The sequence below is a fragment of the Neophocaena asiaeorientalis genome, unplaced genomic scaffold (assembly GCF_003031525.2).
Source record: "Neophocaena asiaeorientalis asiaeorientalis breed wild unplaced genomic scaffold, Neophocaena_asiaeorientalis_V1.1 scaffold698, whole genome shotgun sequence".
Classification (NCBI taxonomy): Eukaryota; Metazoa; Chordata; class Mammalia; order Artiodactyla; family Phocoenidae; genus Neophocaena; species Neophocaena asiaeorientalis.
In genome coordinates, this window is record NW_020171993.1 from 2,248,193 (window position 1) to 2,268,841 (window position 20,649).

The 20,649-nt window shown below is 35.1% G+C and overlaps 1 protein-coding gene across 1 annotated transcript in view; it reads right to left on the reverse strand.

Moving 5' to 3' along the window:
• The window catches only part of MNAT1 (MNAT1 component of CDK activating kinase), a 210,978-nt gene that overhangs the window by 69,710 nt on the left and 120,619 nt on the right, over positions 1 to 20,649 (reverse strand). Inside the window, exon 7 of the mRNA XM_024748460.1 lies at positions 19,003 to 19,124. Within this exon, the coding sequence (XP_024604228.1) occupies positions 19,003 to 19,124 (122 nt within the window). The remainder of the gene's footprint in view (positions 1 to 19,002; positions 19,125 to 20,649) is intronic.

Below are 20,649 nucleotides of genomic sequence, written 5' to 3' on the forward strand. Positions count from 1 at the left end.
GGATAAATTATCTGTAACAAGTAAATAAAACCCACCAAGACCAGTAGGCAAGCTCAACAAACATATGAAGTAGTAGAGCCACCATGAGGTTACACACATTAACTTCAAGCAAATGAAAGGATAAAGGAAACAACTAACTCAGAAAGAATGGCAGCTTCATGGGAAAGTTACCACAGAGTTCCAAGAAATACCCTCCTGCTGCTGACTCTTTTTCTGGGAAACCAGAGCTGTCCAAACGTCTTACAACTGGAACGACTACTGTCTCACTAGCAAGTTCAAGCTATTGAATCCTTCTTCCTCTTCTTCTCTGGGATGAAGAGGTGAAAACAGTAGAATGAAGTAAACATTATTGTTTCTGCTTCCCTTACTTTCAATTCTTTCTAAATTAAGTTTGAAGTAAAACTCAAAGCAAGAGACCTAAAGGTTGAATGAATTTTCTCTAAATCTAAAAACAGTTATTCACTCCTTGGAAGAATATTTTTACAAGATTTAGAAAGTGGCAATCCCTCAAATCCTGATGTTACTCATCATAAACTATCAAAGCAGATACACTGCATGCTTATAACACAAGGCAAACGAGAGGACAGGAAAGACTAAGCTAGTAACAAAAATATAAAGTGCCATCTACACTGGGTAAGGAGGTTAAAAGAAAGTAGAAGGTGATGAATGGTGGGATTTTATTTTGTTTTCATATTCATTAGACCCAGAAAGGGTAAGATAATTTGGGGGCTTGATGGAATAGATAAGATGCTGACTTAAATGAAAATATAAAATTTTTGAAGACTCCCACCCAAAAAGGGCAAAGCAATCATAATAAGAAATCTAAAGAAACATAATCATTGTACAATCATGGCCCAACTGAAAATAATATTTACGTATTTACCATGGAAATAGTGAATACTGATTTAATTTTAAAACTGTGATATAACTGTATTGGGAAATAATAGGAGAAGTGAAATAAGAATAGAGTTTTAGAGGGCTAAATCTTCATCTCTCAGTTAGGATGTCAAGAGGCAGGTCTAAAACTGGAAATCAAGAAACTACAGTACAACTGTATGATTTAGAAATATACAGATAAATAGGACAACAAAAATTAAGATGTAGAAGCTGGGCAGAGTCAAAACTGGTCATCTGATCCACATTTTACCATCTTATTGAGAATTTTCCTTTCAGAAACATTACTCTCTTCAAATATTTTTCATAAACTAAAAAATGATTAACTATCCCTTCTGAACATAAGTAGGACATATTTAGTCAAAAAAGTTACTGGTACTATCTTGGAACCAGAGGGGAGAGACTATTAGAAATTGGAGTAAGCACCAAAGAAGAAGAGTGAGAAATGGTGAAAGAAACTGAATCCTGGTCAGATCACTGGAGCCCTGCATCAAGTCTCACTTGAAGCTATTCCTTCCCTTTCCCTATTGGCCAATAAAGTTCACTTATTATTTAAGGCAAAAAATAAAAGATTAACCAACCATGTTCATTCTGCTTTCCCAAAGCATAGCCAGTTGTTTTCCAGACCCAACAATCACAATTCTTTTAACCAAAGCAGGATCTAATTCCTGACTCGTGCTTATTTCTATTGCTCTTATTTTTTTCAAATCTAAGTCTGCACATTCTTCTGAAATCAGTATGACCAAATATGATGGAGAATTTATTTTTATGACTAAATTGACAAGACTTGGTATTACAGAAACATGACACAGGATCCCATCCTCAGGGCCAACTCTTATCAGGCAACTGTACACCTAGCATATTGGACAGCCAGAGCAGATCATTTTTCATCACACCTGCTCCTTTATACAACAAAATTATTTTCTGTAATAATCATGAAATGAAAAATAATAACAATGCAGAAAAGACACAGATTTTTTCTTCTATTGGATTTTGTACACATTATGCCACTAAAAATTTTTAAATAAAAATAAAATTCACACAGCAAAAGAGGAAAAAGTAACAGACAAAAATACCCATTCATTAGGCTTCCCTGGTGGCGCAGTGGTTGAGAGTCCACCTGCCGATGCAGGGCACCCGAGTTAGTGCCCCAGTCTGGGAAGATCCCACATGCCGCGGAGTGGCTAGGCCCGTGAGCCATGGCCGCTGAGCCTGCACGTCCGGAGCCTGTGCTCCGCAACGGGAGAGGCCGCAACAGTGAGAGGCCCGCGTAACGCAAAAAAAAAAAAAAAAAAACAAAACCCATTAATTATACTAATTTAATTTTTGAAAACAGGAAAATATTTGTAAGTACATAAAAGATTGTCACATCATAGTTTCTGTTTTGAGTTTTACTTATGCAAATTTGTCAGTGAATTCATTAAAGCTGATCTTCCTTGTATATTCATGTTCAATAGGGAATAAAGCCAGATATTTCCATTTATCTTCGCTCATAATAAATTGAAGAATATTTTTTGTTAATTTTAATTTCGAGTTTTCTTTAAGCAACAGGTATCCAAATAGCTAGAAAATATCTTAATGATAATAAGTTTGATAGTCTTATAAAATAGCTATTTCACAATAAATTCCAGAAATTGCAATAATGTTCATGTCTTTGCTTCTTTAGGATTTTTTCTAGCAACTTTCAGGTGTCCCATAGTCGAAAAGCTTTAAACAAAAATAAATACTCCAAGAACTTAAGTTCTATTTCTTCATCTCTACAATCACTAGACTATCAGTTCACTCCAAATCTACCACTTAAACTCAGAAATATTTAATACCACGGGGGAACTGGAAAGAGAAATTTTGCCAGAAAGGAGTCAGAAGGATTCTAAAATCTGACAAACTTACTCTTGAGTGAGGCTAAATGTAGGTGGGTTCGTTATCAGTGGCGGGGGGTGGTGATGTTCTGGGGCTGACTATAAAACTGGGAGTTCTCTGAATACACCTCTGTATACAACACAATATTATTCAGGAACAAAGAATAAAGATGTGCTCATTGGAAGCTTACTTATATACTATGAAATCAAAAGTAATAACAGCAATTGTTTAGAACTTGGACCAAAAGAAGATGTTTTCAGGAAGGAGTATTTGAAAACCAACATTGTTTAGAACTGCTAGTACATGCTGATTAAAAAAAAAACAAACAAAAAAAACAGACTGACTTTTTATTGGCTTTATTATTAATTTTTAATTCTCTACAGAAAATGCAACCCTTATTGCCTGCATCTGGCTGGGACGGACCATTCCTACCACCCCACCCTTGCTACACCTCTGCTATCAGGGCACCAACCCAAAACTTACATAAGCTCCAACCCAAAAGCTTGTGAGTCACAATGCCCAACTCAGTCCTATTTTCCTCATGGGGGAAAAAAATGGAGGCTGAAAACTTGGCTCATACTTAGAGCAGAATAATTTTTTTAAGTTACAGGATTTTAAAAATATACAAATTTTAAAATGCACACATGAACTCAAAATTAGGTAAACAAAAGCTTTTCAACCAACTGCCCCTTGAAACAGTGAAATGGGCTTATTTCTATAGGATTTACCAATGACCTTTTTTTTAAATTAATTTTTATTGGAGTATAGTTGTTTTACAATGTTGTGTTAGTTTCTGCTGTACAGCAAAGTGAATCAGCTATATGTATACATATATCCCCACTTTTTTGGATTTCCTTCCCATTTAGGTCACCAAAGAGCACTGAGTAGAGTTCCCTGTGCTATAAAGTAGGTTCTCATTAGTTGTCTATTTTATATATAGTAGTGTATATATGTCAATCCCAATCTCCCAATTCATCCCAACCCCTCTTCCCCCTCCCACGGTATCCATATGTCCATTCTCTATGTCTGTGTCTCTACTTCTTATAGCAGAATAATTTTGTTTTCATTTTTTTGAGAATAAAATAAGCAAAGTTGCTATATAAACTCATTGCCTTTAAATATACTATCCGAAATTAAAACAATCTAAAAGCTTAATAAAAATAAAGCTCATTCAGATTTTGAAAGCTCTGTAAATGGAATGGCCTTGGCCATTAGGTACCGCAGAGAAAAAGTATCCTAAGAGACTAAAAATCTAGTCTTAGCTTTGCACTACCCAGAGATGTGACTCTGAGTACAGAAGCATTTCCTTCTTTGGCCTCTACTGTAGTGATCTCATGACAGTTCACTCTCCCATAAAAGAGGAGAGCTGCTAAGGATTTTTCCCAGTTCTTGCAGCCTCTTTAGAAACATATATTTTTTTTAATATTTGATAAATAACTGAACTTAAAGCAACTCACACAACTGTCTTGCCCCAGAGAACGCTTCCCCCTAGTCTCCCTTATAACATTTAAATGGCAATTTTGTACCTCAGATATAACCCTGAGAGCAACTTTTTAGTAACCCTGCACACGACATCCAATCCATCAAATATTCTCTATTTTATGCTATCAAAATTATATTCATAATTTGACCACTTTCTCAGCAACTACACTGTTACCATCTTAGTATAAGCCACTACCATCTTAACTAAGACAGTTGGAAGTTTTCTTGTTTTCTCTCCACCATCCATTCTCCTATAACAGACCTTTCTAAATGTAAGTCACATGACACACCTTTGTTCAAAATTCTATGACATCTTCTTCACAGTAAAATCCCAAGTCTTGACCATCATCTAAAATAAAAACCTTACATGGTCTAACTGGGCCCAGCCTGCCTTCTTATATAAAAACCTGCTACCACTCTGACCTCATCTCCTGCTATTCCCCAATTCACACTACTCCAGGCACTGGACTCCTTTCTCATCCTCATACACATGCCCATCTCAGGGCCACTGTACTTAAGAGTTCCTCTGCCTATCCCCATTATTATCACATGATTAGCTTCTCTGCTTAATTCATGTCTGTTCAAATATCATCCTACAAAAGATTCCACCCCGACCTATGTAAAAATAGCGCTCTACGCCAATCACTACTACATATCCCTTTATCCTGAAGTATTTGTCTTTTGAAGACAAATACCGCAGGATAAAGTATTTTGATACTGCCATCTAACACATTCATCAGTGTATTTATATTGTTCATTTCACAGCAATATAATGTAAGCTTCATGACAGTGGGTGCTTTCTCTGTTTTGCTCACTGTTGTTTTTTTAGTACCTAGAAGAGTAACTGACACACAGGAGGTGCTTCATAATCGAATGAGTGCTAATCAAATGAATAACAAAAGTAAAAAAAAAACTGCTGAATAATCAATTATTTTCTCAATTAACATGAGCTAAATACTATGAGGTTTTGTTTCCCAACAGAAACAATTACATATAGATATACAGAGTCAATTGAATTTTATAGCGATTTGGGAGGAACTGAGCAAATTCCAATAATAAACGGAACTTCCTTTTTTAGGGTCCTGCAGAAATCTGAATTAAAACTATATTTCATTGTCATAATTTATAGTTATAATTTTATTACTAAACTAAATAATTTAGTTTATTTAGTGCTGATTTTCTGAGATTAATTTTGGAGTATACATATTTTTAAATTAATACTATGATTGAATACTTTTAAAGTCCTTACTACAAACGACTATTCTGGAATCAACTGCATAATTACATTTCCTCAGTGACCCTGTAATCTCGTGAGCATTTACTCTAGACTAAACAGCCTCATTCAGCTGCCCTGTGTCTGACAGTCGATGAAAGAAGCTTGTTTGACAACTGCTTCAAGCAGAAACATATTTTTTTCCATGACTGTAAAAAAAGATTTAAAACTTACCAGACTAGTGCCAGACTAGAAGATTAAGCAAAAGATTCATGATAGATGTGAGTTGATTTCTTTCTAATTCAAATGCCAGCAAAAACAGATACTAAAGACATTTTGCTGTCATAGCTATAAAAAAAGTTAATTTAGTAATACTTTCATAATTACAACAAAGTATATATCATATATTATATACACATACATATTGCAATTTTTGTGAGTTTTGTACTTCTCTGTATTCTTTGATTTTCTGGTGCCCCTGAGAATTTTTCCAAAACTAATGTATAAACTTAAGTGTACAGGATTCAAAACAAACATAAAACAAAACAAACACCTTTTCTCCATTCTTAGACAATCCATGTATAAGTCAATAGGTAAAGACTTTGACCAAAAAATAGAAATTCTACAACACGATTTTTAAAAAATACTTCAACATAAAAGAAAAATCACTTAATCAACCAACATGATACTTAATGATGAAACACTTGAAGGATTCAACAACAACAACAAAAAAATGAGACACAAGAAACTGCAATTATCAAAACTGTATAACACCAAGTTAAGAAGTTCTAGCCAAATGCAATAAAATATGAAACTGAAATCAGAGACAGAGCATTTAAAAGAAAAAAATTGTTTTTTCAGGTGACTGGCTTCCAGATAAAACCCCAGATAGTCACCTTAAAAAACAAAATTATCAGTAAAACAGCTATATACAAAATGAAAATATATTTAACCAAGAACCAGTAAGAAAGCATAATGAAAACAATTTTATAACAGCATCATAAGTACGATGTAACAAAAATTAATTTCCAAGAAATGTGTCAGATATATGAAAACTTAATAAATTTTAAAAGTCCACTCTTTCCGTATCAGTTTATAAGTTTAAAGGAATTCCAAATAAAATACCCAAAAAAGGGGTGTTTGGTTATATCTAGCGGGTAATAGGGATGGCCGTGTCTTAGTTGTTAAGGTGTTTTGGTTTGCTTTGTTTGATTACTTGTTTCATAATATTCTATAATGAAAATTTTCAAACGTACAGAAAACTTGAAAGAACTGTAGGGTGCTTTGTTGCTTTGGCCAACAAAGTTTACTTGGAAGAACATATGCATAAAAATGCTAAGAACACTTTGAAAAAGATAAGTAGCAAAGGAAGACTTGCCCCACTCTGGTAGGCAGAATTCTGGGATGGCCCCCAAGATTCCCACCCCCTTGTGTGCAGCCCTGCATGATTTTGTCCCCATGGATATGATGGATTTCAATGCTTAGATTATATTGTATCACAAGAGGGATTTTGCAAACGTAATTAAGATCTCAAATTGGTTGATTATAAGTTAATAAAAAGGGAAATTATCTAAGTGGGCCAAACTTAAACAAGTAGGACCCCTTAAAAAAGGAAGAGATTTTCTCCTGTTAGCACTGAAGAAGATGGAAGCCACTGTGAGTTCTACACTGGCAAGAAACCTAATTCTACCAATAATATGAATGAGCTTGAAAGACAGCCCCCCAGACCTTGCTTACATGGACCCACAGCACCTGCTGACACTTTGATCACAGCCACATGCAATCTGAGTATACGATCCAAGTAACCCATGCCCAGACTCATAATCCACAGACACTGATAATAAATGAGATAAAATGGATGTTGTTTTAAGCCACTTAAATCTGTGGTAATTTGATACACAGCGATAGAAAATAAATATACAACTTAATACTAAAACATATCATGAATTTAAATGAATAATAATGTGATATGGTTAAAAAACGGAAACACAGATTATTGGAAAAGAAAGGTCAGCGGACCAAAGCCCTAGTATGTTAATCTAAAACATGAATGGAAAAAAGAAGGACTACTGAATAAATTATTCTGGGCCAACTGATTTACTAGTTGAAAAAAACAGGGTAAAGATTCTTTTATAGCTCCTTACAAATAAATAAATTCCAGATGGATTAAGTGATAACATGTAAATATCAAAGCTACCTAAAAATTAGAATATAAATAAATATATATAAAGTTTTGTGCTGGTTTAGGACTTCTTAAGTAGAAGAGCAATGGAAAATTAGCTGGACATCATTAATATATTTTACTGCTCAAAGATTAAACCTACTTCACATAAAGCAACCCAAGTGTCCATCAACAGATGGATAAAGATGTGGTGTGTTTATACACACACACACACACACACACACACACACACACACTGGAATGTTACTCAACCATAAAAAAGAATGAAATCCTGCCATTTGCAACAACGTGGATGAACCTAGAGAGTATTATACTTAGTGAAATAAGTCAGACAGAGAAAGACAAAAGCTGTCATTAACAGAGCTTTGGAATCTAAAAAATAAAACAAATGAATGTACATAACAAAACAGAAACAGACTCACAGATATAGAAAACAAACTAGTGGTTACGAACAGGGAGAGGGAAGAGGGAGGGGCAAGATAGGGGTATGGGATTAAGAGATGCAAGCTACTATGTATAAAATAGAAAAGGAACAAGGATATACTGTACAGCAAAGGGAAACATAGCCATTATGTTGTAATAACCTTAAAGGGAATATAGTTTATAAAAATACTGAATCAGTATGCTGTAACCTGAAACTAATATAATATTGTAAATCAACTACATTTCAGTTAAAACAAAAATAGGCACAAAGTCAATCAGGGCCATAAAAAGTCAAAAAAGAAAAACATAAGGTATCAAACGTTAATAGTCTTACTATATGGCTGACATATAAATAAGGAAAAATGCTACTCCAATAGAAAGGGAATAAGGGGCATAAACAGACAATTCATGCATAGGGAGGAAAAGAGGGAAAGAAATCACTGAGGGGACTGTGCCACAATTGTAAAGGTGCCTCCTAAGGAAATGGAACAGCACATGCAATGGCACAAAAATTTGTGAGACACCATGAGGTTCTTAAGAAACACCAAGTATGAGAGGACCAGGACATATGGCTACAAAGGTAGACAGGGGACAGATTATGTAGATAATGATGAGCTACTGAAGAATATTAATAATAGAGAGACATGCCCAGATTGATACATTAGAAAGTTTTCTCTGGAAAAAATGAGGAAGACTTAAGGAGGGAGACTAAGAGAGTGTTATAACAAAAAATTTTTTAGAATATGTTTCATACCTCATCTCAAATTCTTGACATATAAAGGTCCAATTTATCAATTTTTAAGAGCAAAAGAATGATCACGAAAAGTATCTCCAGGGTTGGTATAAACCTTCCAGACTTCAGAAAATACTACAAAGCTACAGTAATCAAAACAGCATGGTATTGACACAAAACCAGACATATAGATCAATGGAACAGAATAGAGGGCCCAGAAATAAACCCACACACCTATGGCCAATTAATCTGCAACAAAAATGTCAAGAATATACAATGGAGAAAAGACAGTCTCTTAAGTGAGTGGTGTTGGGAAACCTAGACAGCTAAATGTAAATCAATGAGATTATAACACTCCCTCAAACTATATACAAAAATAAACTCAAAATGGTTTAAAGACCTAAATGTAAGACATGACACCATAAAAATCCTAGAAGAGAACATAGACAAAACATTATTGACACAAATCATAGCAGTATTTTCTTAGATCAGTCTCCCAAAGCAAAAGAAATAAGCAAAAATAAACAAATGGGATGTAATCAAACTTAAAAGCTTTTGCACAGTAAAGGGAACCATAAACAAAACAAAAGACAACCTACAGAATGGGAGAAAATATTTGCAAATGATGCAACTAACAAGGGGTTAATATCCAAAATATACAAACAGCTCACACAACTCATTATCAGAAAAACAAACAACCTAATCAAAAAACAGACAGAAGAACTAAAGAGACATTTCTCCAAAGACATACAGATGGTCAACAGTCACATGAAAAGATGCTCAACATTGCTAATTATTAGAGAAATGCAAATCAAAACCACAATGAGGTATCACCTCACACAGGCCAGAATGACTATCATCAGAAAAGTCTACAAATAATAAATGCTGGAGAGGGTGTGGAGAAAAGGGAACCCTCCTACACTGTTGGTTGGAATGTAAGTTGGTGCAGCCACCATGGAAAATAATATGGAGGTTCCATAAAAAAATTAAAAATAGAGCTACCATATGATCCAGCAGTCCCACTCCTAAGGATCTATCCACACACACAATGGAATATTACTCAGCCATAAAAAAGAATGAAATATTGCCATTTGCAGCAACATGGATGGACCTAGAGAATATCATGCTAAGGTGAAATAAGTCAGACAAAGACAAATATTATATGATATTACTTATACATGTAATCTAAAAAATAATACAAATGAATCTACAGACAAAACAGAAACAGACTCACAGACATAGAAAACATACTTATGGTTACCAAAGGGGAAAGAGGGGGGGAAGGATAAGTTAGGAATATGGGATTAACAGGCACAAACTACTACACATAAAATGGATAAGCAACAAGGATTTACTCTACAGCACAGGGAATTATATTTGATATCTTATAATAACCTATAACGGAAAATAATCTGAAAAATATATAACTGAATCACTTTGCTGTACACCTAAAACTAATGGAAGGAAGGAAGGGAGGGAGGGAAAGAATCTCCAGGGTTACTGTGAAGGTGGATCTTCTATTTTAGGGGAACTATATCTTATCCTATTCCCTCAAGAATGAACATTTTAATTGTTTTGCCAATAACAGTAATGGATTCGTAACAGGTCAGTTACTTCTGTTCAGCAATTTGATTTTTATCAGTGTAGTCTACAGCCACACAAGAAAACAAAATTGATAGGTGCTGATGAAGATCAAATAAGAAACCTTCTTACTATCATCAGGTTCTACTATTATTACAACCACAATTTTTTTCACAAGTGATTTCATAATAATAGCTAAATAATCTTATCAACTGGTTAGGAAGGACTCTAGATAGTAAACTATCACAGTTTAAGTCTATTTTTTAAAGCTCTCATAGTTGATAGCACAGGACTTACATCAGTTATGTTAACAGGAGAGACAGAAATGAATGTGTGCACTTGGCTACGACACTCCACCACAAAGAAACATACAAAAATGTTCTACAGAAATGAAGATTAAAATTTTATTCTACAGAAATTTGGTAGCAAATGGTTTCATTTAAATTCACAAATAAGTAAAAGTGAAAAATATACATCTTAAAGATTATAGCTTATAACAGTTGTTCCTTATTTCTGGAATAGGGTCATGAATGAAAAGTTCATATTAAATAAATCACATATTTTTAAAACAGTAGTGATATTTGACTAAATAATTTGAAATTGATGAATAAAATTGATAATCCTTGTAAATTATATTAGTTAAGGGAAATACTTTTCTTTGGGTGGGAAGTAGTAAAATATTAACTAGAAAGTCAGTTGGTTATTAAAAAGACACTCTCACAGTGCCAATCAATGAGACTTTACTAAACTAACCACTAAAGCTGCAGTCTGGGGAATTTCAATTAGCAGTTAAGTTTTCCCAATGCTTGCTCCCACTGGCACAGAGTTAATAAAACATGTTTACGTATTTCCTTGAGCAAACCAGAAAAGTACTGCCAGTGCAATTTGAACTATAATTATATATTCATAATACCCTCCTGAATGAGAAATTCTCATTTATTCTTCATCTACTTCTAAAGTTTAACTAACTTTAGAAAAGATTCCAGTAAAAATCACCTAAAATCTCATGGCAATGTACTTCTGATTTTGTCCTTTATCTAAGTTATACATGAGGACAAAAAAGTAGTTCTTTGGAGACACAATGCCTCCTAAGACCTTATGCCACATACTCCCCAAAATATATAATTAAAATTATTTTGAAAGTGCCTGCATTCATAGTTTTGCACCAACTAAAGTGAAGCTACAAAGTGTAGTATTCTTAACTTGTTCATTTCATACAGATTTCAAAGCAAATATAAGAAAATGGAAATAAGGTAATGTATTCTCTATTGGCCTCTAGAGAAACTGAACTTGTTTCCTCTGTAGGATAAAATAACACAAAATGGAAAATTTGTTGTAACAGGAAAAGAAAAGAGAGAGGAGTAGAAGCTAGAGTTTTATGGGAAGGGGGAGAGCCCATTAAAAAGATTAACTGGGGCTTATTAGATGTAATCTTCTAACAAAAATTTGGACAACCCTTAGAACAGATGTGTAACTACTATACCTTAAGTCAACTAAAGTTTATATTCCTGTACCTTAAGAGTAGCACCTTTGTAGATACCAAATTATTCTTTGAAAAGTCACTTCACAGAGTAACTTCTTCAGTTTCTTTCTAAATGTTTCTGAAAATTAGATTATGTAAAAATACATTTTTAAATCTAAAATAATTTCTAAAAGGGAAGAAAGCAATATAGCTTCAAATAATAATTCCAGAAAAGAAAATGAACTAGTAAAGTAAGAAATCTACTTAGGATATATTTTGGCAAATGTTTAAGTATGAAGTCATAACATGTCACCAAAGAGACCACCTGAGCTAATTCATCCTGGCTCCCAAAAAGAAACTGTCTGTGTAGAATTCAATCCCTTACGGAACTTCCCTTGTGGCACAGTGGTTAAGACTCTGCACTCCCAATGCAGGGGGCCCAGGTTCAATCCCTGGTCAGGGAACTGGATCCCACATGCACACCGCAACTAGGACTTCACATGCCACAGCTGGGGAGCCCACCTACCGCAACTATGACCCAGGCAACAAAATAAATAAAATATTATTTTAAAAAAAGAATTCAACCCCTTTCTTAAGATACAAGGCTGATGAGAAGGAAGGTGTGAGACACATTCTATTTTGGTAGATACTTCTACATCAAGAAGATGTCAATGCAGGGCGAGAGAGAGTCATGGACATATACACACTAACAAACGTAGTAAGGTAGATAGCTGGGGGGAAGCAGCCGCAAGGCACAGGGATATTAGCTCGGTGCTTTATGACAGCCTGGAAGGGTGGGATGGGGAGAGTGGGAGGGAGGGAGACGCAAGAGGGAAGACATATGGGAACATATGTATATGTATAGCTGATTCACTTTGTTATAAAGCAGAAACTAACACACCATTGTAAAGCAATTATACCCCAATAAAGATGTTTAAAAAAAAAAAAAAAAGATGTCAGTGTTTCTTTAGCAATTCTGACATCACTATGGATGACCTAGAAATTCTTCCCCTACTTAGCCACAGAAGCTAAAAGAAACTTATAATCAAGGTCCATTGCTTGAAATACATACAAACTCATAATCAGAACAATTTGTCTTCTTAAATGTTGTGGATACAGAATATATTGTACAGTCTTTGTTGAGAGAGACAAAAGTATACTTCTAGAATTCTGGAACTAACTATATTTTAAATAGTCAATAATTAATGAAAGCCCCCCAACCACTAAAACAAAACAAAATAAAACCATGATCCAGCATCCTTTATTTAGGATCAAATAAGATTTTAGATATGAAAAACTTGGGAAAAGTACAAACACTATAGTTATACCTTATGTAAATTGTGCTTACCCTACATTGTTTTTTTATAAATTTACTTACTTATTTACTTATTTATTTATTTTTGGCTGCATTGGGTCTTTATTGCTGTGTGTGGGCCTTCTCTAGTTGTGGCGAGCAGGGGCTACTCTTCGTTGCAGTGCGCAGACTTCTCATTGCAGTGGCTTCTCGTTGCGGAGCACGGGCTCTAGGTGCATGGGCTTCAGTAGTTGTGGCTCGCGGGCTCAGTAGCTGTGGCACACAGGCTCAGTAGTTGTGGCTTGCGGGCTCTAGAGCACAGGCTCAGTAGCTGTGGCACACGGACTTAAGTTATTCCGCGGCATGTGGGACCTTCCGGACCAGGGCTCAAACCCATGTCTCCTGTACTGGCAGGCCGATTCTTAACCACTGTGCCACCAGGGAAGCCCTACCCTACATTTTAAAATTCAAACCACAATAGTAAAGACAGAAGTAAAACAAAAAGGGCTCCAAACAATCAAAAGTGTTGCCAAAGCTTATTCAATTTTAAAATTTTACTCAGAACAAGAAAAAAAGAAAACAGTCAATCAAGCTACTCTATTTTACAGAGACTTCTAACAGGGTTAGCTAAATATTAACATACAAATATACAGCAGCAGCACCACCACAGAAGATTAAAAGAGGAAGATGAGGAGGATATTCCATTGAGTAGACCAAGTAAAAATCAGCAAAAATTGAACATGCACGAGGAAATGAACTATTAAAAAAACAGCCAAGACTCAGCTGCTGGGGTAGGGCAAAGGTTGGGTGCCACTAGAGGAGGAGTAAAAAACCTACTGCCACCCTCCCCAACCCTGTACTGACACAGAATAAAGCCTTCAATCACTGAGGAAAGGCAGGAAACCCACTCTTACCTAAACTAACATAATGATGAGAAGCAGAGGTTGAAAGAAGGGCAGGAAACTGTCTTATACCCAAGACTTCCCATCCCCACCATCACAAGGCAGAGCTCACCTGTGGGGTTGGGAGAGGATAGCAAACTCAACTGCATCCTGAAATAGGAGACAGAAGTTGTTTGCCTCTGGGGAAGAGAAAGGTACACTGAGAAAGCACCACTCTGAGGCTCTGGCACACAGACCTCCTGAAACAAAAATCAGAACAGTAGAACTAAGAAACCCCCTTGCTCCTACCACAAGACTCATTCCAAGTAAAAAGCAAGAGGAATCTATCGCTGAGGAGGGACACTGAGAGAGAGAACCCCTTTCTGGCTCAAGCTTGCAGAGTCTGCTGAAAGCTGAGGGTGGAGCAAGAAGACTAAGAAAAACCCTCCAGCACTCCAGGCCTCATACTAGGTACAAAGTGGCAACAGGTCCTGGCTGGAAGAATCTGAAGCCTGTGATAGAGCAACAACAACCAAACTGAGATCAAACTACAGACTTGATACTCAACTCCTTACACTAATGGCCTAACAGAAAAAGGGACATAAATATTGCTGGCCATAAATATTATTTATCTCAGTCTCTACTGTTCTGTTGTACAATATTCAAAGAAAATTACAATAAACACAAGAAAGCAGGAAAAACAAATCTACTATTAAGGTATAAAATAGTCAACAGAATCAGACCCAGAGATGTTAGAACAATCAAAGAGGCACCTGAAAATAACATGGTTACTAATCTGAAGGATCTAGTGGAAAAAGTGGATAATATGTGAAAACTGACAGGGAATTTCAACAAAAAGATGGAAATTACAAAAAGGAGTGAAATGGAAATGCTAGAAATGACAACTGCAATACCAGAAAGAGTTCCTTTGATGAGCTTATCAGCAAAAGGGACATAGAAGAAGAATAAGTGAACTGTAAGGAAAGGACAAGAAGAATTATCCAAACTTATGAAACACAAAACTCAAGAAAAGATTGAAAAACACAAAATAGAGCATCAAAGAACTGTAAAACAACATCAGAAGGTCTTACCTATGTGAAATCAGAGTCTCAGAATGAAAACATAGAGAAAATGGGGCAGAAGAAATCTGTGAAGAGATACTGGCTGAGTTATTTACAAAATAAAAACAAATTATAGTCCCAAGATTTCAGAGAAAATTTTAAAGCTCAGAGAAACTATATCTTCATATATAATGTCATGTTATTAGAGAAAATATACAGTAAAATCTTGCTTTTTTAATCCAATCTGGCAATTTCTGCCTACTATTTGGAGTATTTAGACCTGTTCTATCAAACATGGTAGCCACTAACCATATGTGGTTATTTAAATTAAACTGAATAAAATTTAATATACAATTCTTCAGTTATACTAGGCATATTCAAATGCTCAGGAGAAGCATGCAACTGGTGGCTACTATACTGAACAGCACAGACACAGAATTCCCATTTCAGAAAGCTTTATTGGATAGTGCTTGTTTAGAACAATGTAATTACTGATATAGTTAACATTAAATCTACCACCATGCAATTTCTTTCCTAATTATACCATTTCTTCATTTTTTGCCTCCCTTTTCCTGCCCTCCTTTTCACTAATGGAGTATTTTTAAGGATCTCATTATTTACTCTGTTACTTGCTTACTGTCTGTCCCTCTTTGTTTTACATTTTTAGTTGTTGCTCTAGGATTTATACTAAATATCTCCAAATACTATTATACCTCTTCATGCATATGTAGGAACAGTACAACAGCCAAGTTTTTCCCTCTTCCTATCCTTTGTACTAACAGTTGTACAGTTTATTTTTGTGTTCTTATTATTCATGGCCATTTCCATAACCTTTCAAATGTAATTTTTTAAACAAATTTATTTATTTTATTTCTTTATTTTTGGCTGTGCTGGATCTTCGTTGCTGTGCGTGGGCTTTCTCTAGTTGTGGCAAGTGGGGGCTACTCTTCATTGCAGTGCACGGGCTTTCACTGTGGTGGCTTCTCTTGCTGTGGAGCAGCATGGGCTCTGGGCGCACGGGCTTCAGTAGTTGTGGCTCGCAGGCTCTAGAGCACAAACTCAGTAGTTGTGGTGCACAGACTTAGTTGCTCCGTGGGATCTTCCCGGATCAGGGCTCGAACCCGTGTTCCCTGCATTGGCAGGTGGATTCTTAACCACTGTGCCACCAGGGAAGCCCTCAAATGTAATTTTAATGACAAAATTATTAGAAAAACCAACTGTAACAGAGGAGTACTTTCAACACTCTGTCCTCACTAATATTAAAATAAAGATTGTAAGAAAATGTATTTGAAAGATACAGAATTCTGGCCCCTGCTAACCCAGTAAGAAATAAGAAATCAATGTCTATATCACTTATAACTTTTTACATAAAACCCAATATTGTCTGTCTTTTCAAGCTTCAATTTTAACATCCAGGCCAATTATTTGATAAATTTGTTATCTAAAACTCAAAAGGGATTTTAGGTTTTTTTTCACTTCCCCACGGCTTCATGTTTAGAGGCTGCAGGACTTTTAAGAGAATACAAAACTAAAGAAAATCTTAAGATCTACCAAAGAGCAGATAAGTGAATTATCTATAATTTTCACAGTAATTTGAACCTGGAGCCTCCACACTCATATGTAAAATACTACACTTTATGTTCAAGATTGCAGTTTGGGTTTTGAAGATGCCTGTAGCATTTATTATCTGTTTCACCTACCTTATTTTGGCTGTTGAGGCCTTTTTTTTAATTACTTTTTTATTACTTGGTTTCACTATATCCATTACTTTCTTTTCACATTGTATTTTTTTTAGTCTTTTTTAAAAAATTTTTTAATTTAATTTTATTCATTTTTTTATACAGCAGGTTCTTCTTAGTCATCAATTTCATACACATGTCAACCCCAATCGCCCAATTCAGCACACCATCATCCCACCCCACCATGGCTTTCCCCCTTGCTGTGCATACGTTTGTTTTCTACGTCTCTGTCTCAACTTCTGCCCTGCAAACCGGTTCATCTGTACCATTTTTCTAGGTTCCACATACATGTGTTAATATACGATATTTGTTTTTCTCTATCTGACTTACTTCACTCCGTATGACAGTCTCTAGATCCATCAACGGCTCAACAATGACTCAATTTCGGTCCTTTTTATGGCTGAGTAATAGTCCATAGTATATATGTACCACAACTTCTTTATCCATTCGTCTGTCGATGTTGCCTCCATAACCTAGCTAATGTAAATAGTGCTGCAATGAACATTGGGGTGCATGTGTCTTCTTGAATTATGGTTTTCTCTAGATACATGCGCAGCAGTGGGATTGCTGGATCATAAGGTAATTCTATTTTTAGTTTTTTAAGGAACCTCCATACTGCTCTCCATAGTGGAGAACAATTTACATTCACACCAACAGTGCAAGAGGGTTCCCTTTCTCCACACCCTCTCCAGCATTTGTTGTTTGTAGATTTTCTGATGATGCCCATTCTAACTGGTGTGAGGTGATACCTCATTTTGTTTTGATTTGCATTTCTCTAACAATTAGTGATGTTGAGCAGCTATTCATGTGCTTCTTGGCGATCTGTATGTCTTCTTTGGAGAAATGTCTATTTACGTCTTCTGCCCATTTTTGGATTGGGTTGTTTGTTTTTTTAATATTGAGCTGCATGAGCTGTTTATATATTTTGGAGATTAATCCTTTGTCTGTTGATTCGTTTGCAAATATTTTCTCCCATTCTGAGGGTTGTCTTTTCGTCTCGTTTATGGTTTCCTTTGCTGTACAAAAGCTTTTAAATTTCATTAGGTCCCATTTGTTTATTTCTGTTTTTATTTCCATTACTCTAAGAGATGGATCAAAAAAGATCTTGCTGTGATATTCTTACATTTTTTTCCCTGTAATTCATTTCTAATCTCATAGCGTTGTGGTCAGAAAAGATGCTTGATATGATTTCAATTTCCTCAAATTTACTGAGGCTTGATTTGTGACCCAAGATGTGATCTCTCCTGGAGAATGTTCTGTGTGCATTTGAGAAGAAACTGTAATCTGCTGGTTTTCGATAGAATGTCCTATAAATATCAATTAAATCTATATGGTCTATTGTGTCATTTAAAGCATCTGTTTCCTTATTTATTTTTATTTTGGATGATGTGTCCATTGGTGTAAGTGAGGTGTTAAAGTCTCCCACTATTATTGTGTTACTGTCGATTTCCTCTTTTATAGCTGTTAGCAGTTGACTTGTGTAAGTTTCCTGATCCACATTATACTCTTTGTGCTATTTTATTTTGTTAAGAAACAACTGTATCTAGATTATGTTTTCATTCAGTAGTTTAGATTAAGACACCAGATCAAGATATCATTTACTCCATCCAACAAAGTTTATATCTATACTTTCCATAAGTACACAAATACCCATTTGTTCCCCTAAGACAGAATGTGATCATCTCCATCACTCACAAAAGCCATAATCCCAAGTTCATTTCCAAAATGGATTCATATATTACAGGTTTTGAGCCACTGGGCCAGCTCTATATCATACCCTTTGACAAAATATATTTTGTAGCTCATTTCTCATAAATATAATTTCACTATACAGAACAGACATTTTTCATGGCAAGGAGTTCAACTCTATTTTCACTGGCTTACTGCTGACTAAATTAAGCCCCTATTTCTAAAACAAAATACACAGTGAGCCGAAAATGAACAGCTACTTCAGTATGGCTGGCTGCCAATGACATCCTTAAAAGGGAACTAATACAATCCAGTCTCAGTCTCAAAAGACCTAATAGGACCGTAGGAAAAATAACAGATTAACTTAGTATTAAGCACCATTCATTTCTTACAAAAGAGTAAAGTTCTGTAAACTCAAAATCTAAGAATGCTAAAGTATCAGTTAAAAATGGCAACAACCAAGTCCTAAACATCAGTTCCTCAATGAGAAGTTCTTCTGAACACTTACCCAAGTCTTCCTAGCATCTCAAGCTCAGGAACTTGTGGCCCACAAGTCTCTATTTGCAGTGGTTGATATTCATATAGAGCTTCTTCAAGCTTTTGAATGGGTGGTAATGTAATATGTTGACCCTGTTAGGAAAATAATACTTTTTAATATTACTTTCATATTAATACTTATTTGCAGTCATTTTAAAGATGAGCTAAATTCCTCACATTAAAAATATTACCCACTATTCATTACATTACTGAAACCTGTATTATATAATTAACACATAGTCAGTGACACATGATTTAAAGGAAGAAAACTAAATCCATAATTAAATTAAAATTTAGCCTTAAAGAGTATAGCTGTTAAATGTCAATGGTAGAATTCAGGAAACATATAAGCATAGTCTATTCTCACATTTTTCTATTTTTATTATACAACTTTGACAGTTTTGGTAACCTGTGTTTTGTTGAAAGCTTTAGTTAAGGAAGGACACTAATGAAATTATTCTCTGCAAAGTTTTGCCACATAAATATCTATTCTCTTAAGTCTTTACAATGGAATTAAACTTACTTAACAAATATGTGTATCTGATGTCTACTTACACACACACACACACACACACACACAAAATGAGTAATATTATGCTAAAAATTAAGTTGAATGGAATATCCATGTATTTTTCTGAAAAGAACTACTGGATAAATAAAATAAAAAGATCATACTTGATGGAAAATATACAAAATAAAATACCACTCAGCCACATAGCACCATTACACTGAGATTTATATATTTATTGTAATCTGAGCACATAATTCTAATTTTTAAAAATCCGTATTTTTTTATATAGTCCATGTTTTCTGATTCTAACTCTAATTCTGTTATTTTCTTGGTATAGTTCTCACCAGCTTCTGTATGTCCTAACTTTTTAATAAAAACTAGTTCTTACAGTTATTAATTCCAATGTTTTCTGGTTTATAATTTATTCCTCTTGTTACCTCCCTTAGTTTCCATTACTTAAATTACTAAGTTGGATACATAAAACATTTGTGCTATGTATGTTTGCATATGACTCATGGTTCTTCTCTTCAACAAGTTTAATACCATGTAGCATTATCCTAGCTAGTTTACCATCATATTAATAGCTTCTCTGACACTGTGACCTCAAAACTCCTTCAGCAAACTCAGGCAAAGGACTTGAACAGACATTTCTCCAGAGATGTACAAATGGCCAACAAGCACCAAAAAAGATGTTTAACATCACTAGTCATTAGGGAAAGGCAAATCAAAACCATGAGGATATAAAATTGCCCCTCAGTATCCCTGAGGGGTCTGGTTCCAAGTTGCCCCAGGGATACCAAAATCATGGATGCAGAAGTCCTTTATATAAAATGGCATACTAGCACAGTCAGACCTCCCTATTCCCAGATTCCTCATGCCTGGGTTCTGCATCCATGAATTCAACCAAACCCAGACTGAATTTCATGGCTGCTTGAAGCCATGGATGTGGAACCCACAAATACAGAGGGCCCAACTGTAGCACTTAACACCCACAGCTATTTAGGATGGCTATTATCCAAAACAAAAAAAACACATAAAATAACAAGTGTTGGCAAGGATGTGGAGAAATTGGAACTCATGTCCATTGCTGATTGGAATGTAAAATGG